General features: G+C 29.5%; 1 protein-coding gene across 1 annotated transcript; it reads left to right on the top strand.

Annotated features, from left to right (window-relative positions):
• Positions 1-431: 431 nt before the first annotated feature.
• On the top strand, positions 432-5,779 carry LOC137831972 (uncharacterized). The gene is made up of 8 exons (XM_068639904.1): positions 432-745; positions 1,443-1,506; positions 1,604-1,748; positions 1,827-1,900; positions 1,975-2,439; positions 3,424-3,831; positions 3,954-4,166; positions 4,703-5,779. The coding sequence occupies exons 2-8, from the start codon at positions 1,459-1,461 to the stop codon at positions 5,297-5,299; spliced, it is 1,950 nt and encodes a 649-aa protein (XP_068496005.1). The 5' UTR covers positions 432-745; positions 1,443-1,458; the 3' UTR covers positions 5,300-5,779.
• Positions 5,780-13,144: the final 7,365 nt, after the last annotated feature.

The raw sequence follows: 13,144 nt of genomic DNA, 5'->3' as shown, positions 1-13,144 counted from the left end.
TAAATTATAAATTTAATATTGATTTGAAGTATTTTTATTAAATTTCTAAGATCCTTGACCAACAACTTATCCATGTATGAAACTTATATATTAAAAAATGAATATAGCTACCAAGAAGTGAACAATATTAATAGGAGCACAATTAAACTGATAAAGAAAGCGAGGGAATCATACACCCGTTTTCGGCTACAAAGGGAGAAATCTTATTCTCACACGTCGTTCTTCTTGTCACATGACGGCTCCAATAGTTGTGACCAATGGCATTGTCGGTGGACAAATCTCAAGGGTGTTATTGTCAAAACGAAAACAAATCAAAGGCCAGCATTGGACAGTGACCACCGCTAGATTAACCAATCACTATGCGTGCGCATCAAGCAGCCAAAACGACGGCGTTGGCATGTTCAAAGTGGCGTTTTCGTTGTATCCAAAGCGGCAGAGGGGTAATTGGGTAACTCGAAAAGGGAGCGCAATAAGAAATAGCAAACGCTTCGTATCTTATAGTGGGGAATCAATCTCTCTCTTCACTACTCCACTTGTTGGTTCTGGTTTTTTTTGTTACGCTCACCAAAACGGCTCTCTCGCAGGCCAAAAGCTTCACCCTTTCGGTTCCTGCTTAGGGTTTCGTTTTCGCTTCGCTCAATGCCGCGCGGAGCCGCTACTTCGCTCTTCTCACTCTCCAATTCCAATTCCCCTCCGCGTTCTTCACCCACCATGCATTGATTCTTCTTCCTCTTCTTCTCTTCTGGTAATTTTACTCCCCTCTCTCTCTCTCTTCCTATCTCGTTTTTGTTTCTCGACTTCTTTTTATCGAATAGTATGTTAATTGATAAGTCGAGAGTGCATGTTGTTTGTGTATTTTCTGCGGTATTGCGCTTGATTGTGCTTGTGGAAACTGAGTTTCTGGTTTCAGTGTAGGTTAAGGGTGCGTGAATTTTCGTTTTCTCTTCGTTTTTGCGAAATTGGTTTATTATTCGGTATGATGCTGAGCTGTATTTTGATCTTGAGGTCTTCAGCGGCCTGAAGGAATGAATGAAGTTTAATTGTGTGCTAGTATTTACTTCGATTAGAAAAAATTTAGGGTGGGTTTAGAATATGAACTGGTGCTTATCAGATATGTAACACTGATAGTGTAGGATGGAATTTACTTGATATACTCAACATGCTTGTTTCTACAGTGTTTGTGATTGTGGTTTAGTTTGGTTACTTGGCATGCTGCTGTTTGTAGCTTATTGTATTTGTATTGTCCTTCATGTTTGTGGGGTTTCAGTGTATTAAAATTTGGCTGAGAAGTTATTTCCGAGTGTTTTACATAGTATAGATTAGGTTGTGTTCCTACTCGATGGAAACATTATTTATATCTACAGTGTTTCTTATTTCTACCTTTAATTAATTTTTTTATTGTTATGCGTGCTTATGTTATGATTTTTTACGACTGTCTACAGTGGTGGCAGTTCTGGTATGGAAGTGTATGATGTTTCTGAAACTAGAAACCATGATGCACATACGGTAAAAAAAATAATCTGTAACCTCTGTCCTTTAGTATTTACTTTTTCAGGATTACTTTGGTGATAGTCAGTAAATGTTTCATTCATTTTTACTTTAGATTGAAGGTACTGATTTGAATTCACACTTTTCAAACCCAAATCTTGAACAAACTGAGGTCATGACTAACGAAGGAGCCCCTGAGTTTTATGTTGATCAGAACATGTATTACCCTGCTGCCACCAATTATGGGTATTACTGTACAGGTAAATTTAGAAACATTATAACATTAGTTTTGTTTGGAAATTACATCATGGTGATAATTTGTTGCTCACTGTGTTTAGGTTTTGAAACACCCGGGGAATGGGAGGACCACCATAGGATTTTTGGTGTAGATGGTCCCAATGTTCAATACACGGTAAGTTCAACCCCTGTTTCTCTCTATCCATGTTGGTTAATGGATGTTTTTTAATGGCGCTGTTCTTTTTTCAGGGTGCACAAAATGAAAGTTTGCCGTATGTATATTATAGTTATGGATATGCACAGTCTCCATACAATCCATATAATCCTTATATTCCTGGTGCTATGATTGGAGGTGATGGCTCATTTGGAGGAGGGCAACATTATTACACCCTCCCCAATTATCAAAACCCAGTTTCTACACCTGGTTATATTCCCCTTGTTCCGCTGGACAATTTTTATGATAGTTCTGCAGATTCCTTTTTTGGAGCCAGTGCTTCTGGAAGTAAACCTGATGGAAGAGGTTTGAAACATAAGTTCAATTCAGCTTCTGGTAACATTTCTAGGAACTCTTCAAAATTTTTATCAAATCAGACAAGTTCCTTGGCCAGGGTGTCAGAAGGGCCAAGAGGTAATGATGGGAGGAAGCAAGATTTAACACCTGCAAGTGTGTCCGGTGGTAGTTTTCTCAATTTAGCTTCACCAGCTGTTCATCAGGTAATTGTATTACCCTTTTTAAAATTACATTTGAATTGTTGATTTACTCATTTTTGCTTATAGTTAAATGAGAATTAACATATCTGCATGAAATTAGTTGTTAGTACTTCTCTACCAATGTGTAATTTTTTTAATTACACCTTTGGATTTGGCTAGGTGAGTATTAATTTGTGGAATTTTAGAAGATCTTTATATAAATAAAAGCTGGCTAAATCCAGTGTTATTGAAAAAGAACCATGGCGGAAATCACATCCCTGCACCTTGATGTGAGGAAGAAACTGGGTCAGTGTGATCTATCTCGAGGGTAGTGAAACCCTAATTTTGTTATTTTTAAACTGTTGAGTTCTTATACCCTACCCATGCCCGAAACCCAACCCAAACATAGCTCCACCCTCCCCTCCCCTTCCCTTTTTTCCTTTTGCTCTTTAGTTCTGCAGTGCCATCTGTCTCTTTCCTTTTTTTCTTCTTTTCTATTGTAATTATGTTGTATTGTTATTTTAAGTATTGAATTTACATAATTATGTTGTATTGTTGCTTTTATTTCATTGTTATTTAAATTTCTAGACTTACTATTATAACTGTATGATTGAGTTTCATTTTCTTTTGCACTGCAATCATATTTCTGCATTTTTTTAATTTGTTCATATGTATACACTATGCACTTTTCTCTACGAGTCTTCCTCCATAACTTTTTATGGTTGCTGAAATATTTTTTAAAGGATTTTTTGGTTGCAGATATTTTCTGTTGTGTGATATCTATAACCCTACATAAAATTATGTTCATGATGAGTAGGTGGTTTGATAATTGATTGGGGTTTCTTTGAAAATGTCGTTTTTGTTGAGAATTGTTTTGGTTGCTATACTGCTCTGGTTTTGTAGGATATATTGACTCAGGTTCTTAATTTCAACCTGTAGATACAATTTCAAATGTGCTCTTTACTAAATAGTGAATTTTCTGATTTCGGATCTAATGCTAATGGACAGTCTGCAGTTGCTAAACTTAGGCCGAAGCTTCACATGGGCAAAATTCCAAGTGGTGGAAATGGAAGCTCTGATATATTGGGTGAGCAAAATCGAGGCCCTAGAGTTGGTAGATCAAAAAATCAGCTGTCTGTGAAAGCCTATACAACAGTGACAGGAGATGGTAATGAACAGGGAAACATTGTCATTTATACTGATCAATACAACAAGGAGGATTTTTCTCTTGACTACGAAAATGCCAAGTTTTTTGTTATAAAATCATACAGTGAGGACGATGTGCACAAAAGCATTAAATATAATGTGTGGTCATCAACACCTCATGGAAACAAGAAATTAGAGAATGCTTATGAGGATGCAAAGAAAATAGCAGCAGAAAAGTCTGGAGTCTGCCCCATCTTTCTATTTTTTTCTGTGAGTGTTCAATGAATTTTAATCCTGGTTCTTTATTATTTGTATATCTACTTTCTCTCTATGTTATCTACATGCAAGTCACACTTACCTCTTCTTGTATACTATTTTTCTTTTTAATGAAGGTTAATGCAAGTGGGCAGTTCTGCGGGGTTGCAGAGATGATTGGTACAGTTGATTTTAATAAGAATATGGACTTTTGGCAGCAAGACAAATGGAGTGGAAGCTTTCCTGTAAAGTGGCACTTCATTAAAGATGTACCAAATCCAAATTTTAGGCACATTATACTGGAGAACAATGAAAATAAGCCAGTAACTAATAGTAGAGATACACAAGAGGTATATATGGTTTCTGCCTGTATTTCCTTTAGCAAGTTTAGACATTGCAGGTTTCTTCTATTAATATTTTACAATAGTGAGTGTAAGTGTTGATTTCTACTTGAGGAGTTTGCTTTGGACCTGTTATGTTTAAACCAAATTTTTCAATTTATCTGGTATATTGTTTTGTTATATCGATTGTAGAGTTTTCGGAATATTGGTTGTCTACATACTCTTGCATGCTTGAATATCTGTTATTAAAAGTTATATCTTATTGCATTCTTTTTTGATTGGTAGATTTTGATTTAACTATCTTGTTGCAGAAATTTAATATTATTTTATTGGCATGCATGATTCCTGATTTGAATTTATTCAGAATGAATCTAGTGAATTAGTGTACATCACATTGTATATCACTGTTTTACGCTGGATTAAGCTATTTTTGTACAATTATTTGTTTCGTTTTTTAATTTAATGAATGTAGCTTATTATCCTTTATCTCTATTTTCCTGCTTAAACTTGTTACATTGATTACTACGTTCCTTGCTTATGCACAGATAGTATATTTGAAAGGTTTGGAAATGCTGAAAATATTCAAAAATCACACATTGAAGACATCTTTACTCGATGACTTTATCTACTATGAAAGCCGACAAAAGATCATGCTGGATGAGAAAGCTAAGTTGCTTGGCAAGAATTTTGATAGTCCGATATTTGTACCTGTATTGGAAGCTTCACAAAAGCTGAGTTTTACATCAACTGGCGATTATGAGAAGAATTTGAAGCCCAAGGATGATTCTGATGGCTTAAAACAGATTTTAGTTTCAATTCCTGAGCAGATTGCTAGTAATTCTAATGTTACTAGCATCAACCCCGTGGATGAGAAAGCTGAGAAAACTGTTGATAAAGATATTTCTTCTATTTTAAAGATTGGTTCAGTCACTATTGCCCCCAAACAGGTTGAGGCTAAACAATCCATCAGCATTGATAATAAAGAACCAGTTGATGTCCTTACAGTAGGCTCGATGCAGGTCAAAGTCAATGGGTTTGGTTCATCATCTGGTTTCTTGAAGGTTGGCAGTATCCCACTTGATGCAAGAGCACTGCAACCGGGAAAAGGAGATCCTTCCGTGAAAACAGGATCACAACGTTAAATTTTTCTTTGCGTTTGAAGCAACATCTGGTTTTTAGTCTACTTGGTAAAAATGGATTAATGGGTTGTCCAATTGCATTTTACAGTTGGGAGGTTGAGTTTCTTTTTGATCAGTGTGTTTGCTCTTTGCATTTCCTATATAGTTCATTTGCTAATGATGTTTTGCTGCAAGGCTGTTATATCTTTGGGTCTTTGGACGGTGTTGATTGGGTGACTTCTGAAGTTTTATTGGATAGTGTAACGCCCCTTTTTTTGCTTTTCGCCTGCTGGTTCTCAATATGCAAGGAGTGAGTGAGTTTGATCATCCAATCTGTGTTGAGAAACCTGCTAGAACTTCCCGCCACATTAGTTGAGTGAGTCTGCTATATTACAAGATCAAATTTCTATTCTATTGTTTTGAACATGTTTCATGCTTATTTGGTTCAAGATAGTGTAACAATTGATTAAATGAGCAGCTTTCCAAGATGAGAGTATATCTCAATATCTAGTGTATTAATTCTTGTACGTTTTAATCTAATCTAAGGTGGAATCAGTTCAACGTATTTTCGTTGGAATGTTACATTTGTTTGATAAAATCGTCTTTCTCAAAACCCGATGAAACTTTTGTTTGATAAATTTTAACTCGATTAGCACTTGTGCTTTTGCTGGTAGGTCTGAATGCCATCATCACTTTGTTCGGTGAAAATGATTTCTGTGTGGTTGATACGCTCTCAAAGCTTTAGAAATCAAAACCATATGTTTATTGGTATGGCAGGTTCTTCCTTGAATTTCCTTAAATCATTCAAACTTTTTTACGTTGAACCGTGCAATAGAATTCAAGTTTTTCTACATTAGAACTTAATTTGTGAAAATGAAGTTATTTTCAGACACAACCAAAAAAAGCGATAAACAGATCGTGTAGTTCTGAGGTTGATAAACAGATATTGTGGTTTTGAATGGAGGACTGTGAATAGACAAACAAAGCTGGTCACCAGTGATAAATTGAAGTAAACACATTTTCTATGTTATTAAAATATTAATTAGTTTAATTTTACAAAATAAAAATGAGAGATTTTAGGAAAAATGTTTTTTCCCCTAAAAATATCATTTCTCAAATATTTATTTTTCGTCGGCTTTATCTTATTTAATTTCTCTATCTCTTAAGTCGTCTACTTTAGTTAGAAAATAATGTAAAAAAACCTTTATTAGTTTTTTATCAAAAAATTTAACATCTTTCAATTGAACTTTCTAATGAAATTAAATATCTTATTTTTAGGTGAATAAATAAGTACAAACAATAGTATAATAAATGGAAAATAAATACTAATATTTATAATGAATTTAAGCACCTTTTCATATCAGACGTGAGGAAAAATATATAGCTCTGAGATTTTATTATAAAAGAATTTATATTTTTAAGGATAATCTTCGAAATAATGGGAATTATCTTTTAATTGTTATATATTATCGTATATTATATTATTGTAGCCGAATAGTTTGGGGTTGAAATTGGAGATAATTGACTTTGTTATGTCTTATTTATGGTATGTTACCTAATTTATTTGAATTGATATAATAAGGATGAAAGAGCTTTAAATAGTTTATTCGTGATTGGTTTATTGATATAGCTCAACGTGACGCTCCAGTTGAGAATAAATATGAGTTACATAAAATATAATTTAAGTAATGTTTCTTATTTGTTACATAAAATAGAATTCAAGGATCAGAACGAGTGCATGTACAATTTGTTTTGACAACTTTTTTGAAATTACTAGATTGCACGGATTGGCTGTAGACAAAACACTCGCTGAAACCAAACAATAATTCTTACACAATGATTTTTCCCAACTCTCACGGTTCTTCTAATTTTTTCATTTTCAAATTTAACTAATCACTTAATGAAAAAAAAAATGAGCGTCCTATATTTCGCACATAAATTGTTTGGTACTACAAAGTAGTTCTTTAATTTTTCCAAGAAAAACTAACTGCACAAATTGTCATAATTTGGCAAGGAATTGGTTTCGCATGGGTATCAATCCATTGAAAACAATTATAATAACAAGCCTAATTTTTTTCTCTCTTTTCAGCAAAATCCCAAATGAAACTTATCCTGTCAAGTTTGGCTGATCTCAACAAATCGATTAACTTGATTGTTGTTGGCTATCAATTCCACATCTATTTATTTAAGCCAAATTTCACAGTGATTCAGAATTTGGAATATCATGGATCATACATCAAATATGCAATTATCAATTCTCAAATGAAGAATCTAACTATTAGTCAATGTTCACATAGTTGCCATTACCAAAATATCGTGCTTCCTTCAAAAGAATAAAACTGCTTTCACGTCATCTGAGTTGAACTAAAGCGTGAAAATTAAGCTTGCACCAGACAAAATCATTAGTAACTCATAACTCATCTCACCAATCTGAAGTTTGTTAATCAATCATATTTATAATAAGTTAACTTTTGTTAGTAAATAATAATCTAATTCATAATTTATAACGAGTTTTATCTGAAGTATTGTTTTATTCACAAAATTTGAATTCTAAGTTCTCATTTTAAAAAATTGAGATCAGTGATAAGGGAAAAGAATCAGTCTTGTGTTGTGTACTTTGTGAGCCTCCATGTAGAAGAGATTTATGCAAAATATCTGGTTTTGCATGTGTGGTTGTGTTTTGTGAATAATAATACACTGATTAACACAACTAAGTTTAAATGTCAGGGAAGAATTGAGATGACTAAATATCTATTTGTATGGACAAGATTTAGCCTTTTTTTTCTGTTCCACCAGATAATCTGTAAATTTATTATAGTCTTAATTAGCATGCAATAATAAGCACAAATTGTTATGTTTGATGTCTTTTTATTGTTCCCTTTGATGAACCAATTATTGATGCATTAGGAGATATACCTAACTTACTAACATTAGATAGGAGAAGCCTGCTTTCCTCCATAATGAGTTTTACAGTACATGCAATATACAGTACAGCATGTACTGTTTCTTTTGGAAATAAAAGAAAATGGTGTTTTCTCAATACTTGTTAAGAGAGGGTGAAAAGTGAGAAATAAGGAAAATTAGGTATGTTAGAAGACAAGGACTTCTCTGTGAATTGGTGAATAAGAAACAATGATAGGGGGGACATGGTGCCCCCCATCTTGATTTTTGGCTCAAAATCTCAAGACATTGATTCTGTCTAATTCAGATTAGGCATGAAATATCTCTAAGTGTAATGTTTTGGTCATTATTGCTCCATAATACCAGTTAGGTATAAAATGCATCAACCCTTCTTCATGAACTTTATCAAATTGGAATGTTTATAGTGTTAAAAAAGAAAGAATAGATCCAATGAACTTAGAGCGAGGAATAATAATAGAACTGAACTCAACTATATTTAGAAAAAGAACCTAATTGAAGATTCAAGGGTTGTTCTATACTTATTTAGGATTTATGTAAAAGTCCATTACTGATCATATTTATATTTTGAATTTTAAGAAATTGTTTCTTTTAGGGCTTGGTTTTGTTGAATAATTTAAGCGAGTAGTTGCTTAAGTGTTCTGATATTAGAATTTAAGTTCAACTTTTGATAATTTTTGTAGTAACTATTTACATAAATTTTCAGTAAAGACTATTGGGATGAAACTCAAATTCTAATTTGAGAATAGCATCAAAATTGTTGAAGAAATTGTACATATGAGATTTGTCAATATAAAATAACAGTATTATTCCTTTTTAACATTTTTTTTCCTAAATGTCATCTTTCCAATAAACATTCTTATAGTCCACAGATTTCATATTTTAAGAACAGAATATGGAGATTTGTTGTGTTTGCACTCAATGGTAAGAGGAGATTGCTATGTTTTGGTAATAATTTGTTAGAATAAATATTCTATTGTGAGTTTTTCACACCAATCAAATATTTTTTTTTAATATTAACCCATTAGTCACTTTCTCTACTTTTTTTTTATTTGAAACAATTTTATAATTAATTTGTTAATATCATATACAATTTTAGAAATAATGAGGTACATCATATTCACTAGTTAGGTTTTGGCTATTGTCATATATATTAGTTAGGTTTTCCTTATGATTAAATTGAGTAAAATTATTTTAGATAACTTTTTTCCAACATTTAACGCAATAATTACATATTCAAAAGTTGAATTCAAAATCACTAACTCAAGAAAATTCTCACATTCTACACTTGTATTTTCTATGATTATACAACAAATTTTTTTTCTATAATAACCATTTAGTTCATGTAAATATATAAATTTTATTTCTAAATTTTTATACTTATCATCCATTTTAACTTTTATATAATTTTAGTTAAAGATGATAAATGAATTTGTGTTTGTTTGAATTTTCATTCTGATTTTAATAGGAATCCTTGTATTGACTTGACTTAGTACAATATGAGTATTTACATATATGTTTTGTTTCAGTACACATCTTCGTCTTCTTACTCATTCACGTTCTAAATTATTAAAATATTTTTAATTTATTTAATAATTTAAAAATGTTATATTAACTTATATTTAGTTCTTATTTTTATAACTTATTTTCAGGAAACATATGGAATATTTTTACTCTTTTATATAATTATTTAATTTTTATTCAATTGTTATTTGATACTTTAACTTGAATTTTATATAATTATAATATTTTGTTTTTGACATTTGACATAAAATATATATATATATATATATTCTTTTAATATTAAATATTAATAATATAATCTGTAGTTGTTGTAATTTTTATTTTTTTTATAAAAAAATTAATTAATATTTGAAACAATAATAAAAAGATAAGTATAGATATATCAAACATCATCATGAGACAAAACTTTCATACATGTATATATATCTAAATGATTTTAATTCATCCCTAATTTTAGTCTATTTTATTGTTTATATATATATATATATATATATATTTAATGTCTAGAAAATCTTGTATAAGGATTCAAATAAATAATTTTAACTATCTTACGTGTAACCTTTACTTAGTTTCAACAATATCCAAATAAACAATTGTTTATTTTTATAATTACATCTAATATGTAACTTTTACTTAGTTTCAACAATATCCAATATCCGAATAAACAATTATTTGTTTTATAATTACGTCTATGGGTTATATATAATTATTTTTCTTTACATAACATTAATATGAAAATAAATTATAACCAAATAAATATTTTTTAAATAATTTATTAAAAATTATACTTATCTATATCCAAAACATTCAGATTTTATTTTATATATTACACTAATAAGAAACAGTATTAAAATACGGTTAAAAATATTATAAAGACGATATACTTATTTATATCCAAAACGTTTAAATTTTATTTTATATCTTACACTAATAAAAACAGTGTTTTAATGACAGTTAAAAAGATGAGATTTATATCAATATATAAAACACTCAGACTTTATTTTATATTTTAGTAATATTTTTTTCAAAGATATCTTACATATTAGTAAATTAATTATTCAGAATTCATTTAAAGATTTATTTTTCTTATAAAACATTTAAGATATGGAATTTAAAGTGTGTCAAGATTTTTTCTTTAAAAATTTCTCCATAAATTACTTTTGTACATTATTCTAGATTCAAGCATCATGTCTCGCTACACCAATGCAACATTTATCAAGAAGTGATTACTTCAAACAAATTATTACATGTTCAACATCAATTCACATTCTATTTAGACTTCCATTTCAAAATTTTATTTTCATAATCTTTATTGCAGAAAATAATCTTGCTACTATTGCTGTAAAAACATAAAAAGTTAAAAAAATACTGTCAGTCAAGTAAAATATACTTGAATTCTCTGTTTAAAGATTAATACAATTCAATCAAATTTGGATGATTAAGAACATCCAAGATAAAGGGACAAAGTTGAAATTTTAAACTAATATTATCTTGTTTACTAAAATTTATTATAAAAATCTAATTAAATATGGAGAACCGTGATTACTAAAAGAGAAGTTTAAAAAAAGAAATTTAACAGATAAAGATTGGTTATAGAAAAATCATATAAACACATAATAATTAACATTTCATTTTATGTTTCAAAGTAATTTCCATAAAAAAAAACTCGTGAGATCATAAATATCATACCATGAAACTTAATATTTCACTCTTTAAGTATGGTGAGAGAGAATTACCTTTTTTTTTGGAAAATGAAATAAAACATGTGAGAAATGAGTATAAGAGTTTGTATTTTACTTTATTTTTTTTATTAAAAAACATAACATAATAGGTGTAAGGAAAAAATTAACATAAATAATGAGAAAACTAAATGACTTCCTCTATAGAAAAATAAAAAAGTCTCTTTAATTTAATTCTCATTATATATACTAGTGAAAATCCAGGCACAATAGCGCATTTGTATCCACATTTTCCTCTTTTACTCAACTTTCATAAAGAGTTAAAATTGAAAAACAAAAAATAACATGTAAAAGATGAATGATGAATTGATTAAACAATCTTTTTTTTTCTTCTTATCTGGTTTAAGTCTCTCTTCTTCAAGTTTTTATTTTATTTTTTCATTGCTAGTTTTGATATTAGAGGGTGTGATGATGTTCACGTTAAGTTTATGATTGACTTGATGGTAAACTCAAAAGAATAATGGTTTTACCAAATAATATAATTGTTTGAAATGGAATAAAGAGAGAGATTGAAAATAGATGTTATTTTATTTGATAAGTGAGATTTAGTGTGAAAACTTGTGAGAATGAATATACTCTCTCTTTCTTCTTATTGTTGCCTTAAAATAAGGAATTAAGGAAATAGTGAGAAAGTCCTACATTAATTAATTTAATTTTTTTAAGTAATTAATATAAAATGATAAAATACTTCATTGTACTAATAAAATGAGATATATTAAATAAAAATAAAATAAAATAAATTACATACACTAAAAAAATGATTATAATGAAAAATCACCTTTAAAAAACAATTATAATGAAAAATTATCTCTGTATAGGTAATCCATACACAACATTTTAAAAGTTTGGAGGAGAAAGAGGGTTGGCCACCAGGTGTCCTTATTGTGAAGTTGAATTTCTTGTCAATAATATAATTATCTCTCTTTACTAAGAAACTGAATTTCTAGTCAATAATATAATTATTTATATTAAAAAAAGCTGAAAATTTTATTATAATTTAATTATCGATGAGTTCAAAAATTAAAAAAAAACTTTAGATATATATATATATATATTATAATTATAACACTATTTTTACTGTATTAATAACAACAATAATATATATTATATTATTTTGACCCTACTAAAATTATTGGCTAATATCTATAAGCGAAATCAAATTTAAATGTTTTTATTTCTAATAAAAAATACTTTTGTATTATCATATCATTAGGTGATAAACTCCTCTAAATAATGTTATTTGAAGAAAAAGTGACCTAATTTTTATTAAGCTCTCTTAGTTGAGCACAGTCACTGATGTGTAAGTAAAGTGAAGATAGAAATGTAGAGTAAAATGTATTTATCTAATGTGTAATTAAGTGTATTTTTTAAAATCTAATGTAAGAAATCTGCACTTATATGAAATCTATCTTCTTGTATATCACTCAACCTACCTAATGATATATTCAAGACATTTTCGTGTTCATTTGTAACATCACACCGTTAACTCTGACAACTAAGTGCAAAACCGTGTCAAGGAAATGCATAGAAATGTTAAATTAATAAAAAAAAATAAGAAAAATCCAAAAACATAAAAGGTCCAATTAAAAACACAATTTATTCTCTAGATCCGATGAGATACGACGGTGCTCATTTATACATCAAACAAACTGTAAAATGGAGTCAAAGGTTGAATAATTGTCATATT

The sequence above is a fragment of the Phaseolus vulgaris genome, chromosome 6 (genome assembly GCF_051622355.1).
Source record: "Phaseolus vulgaris cultivar YP4 chromosome 6, ASM5162235v1, whole genome shotgun sequence".
Lineage (NCBI taxonomy): Eukaryota > Viridiplantae > Streptophyta > Magnoliopsida > Fabales > Fabaceae > Phaseolus > Phaseolus vulgaris.
This window is presented reverse-complemented; position numbering and strand designations above follow the sequence as displayed.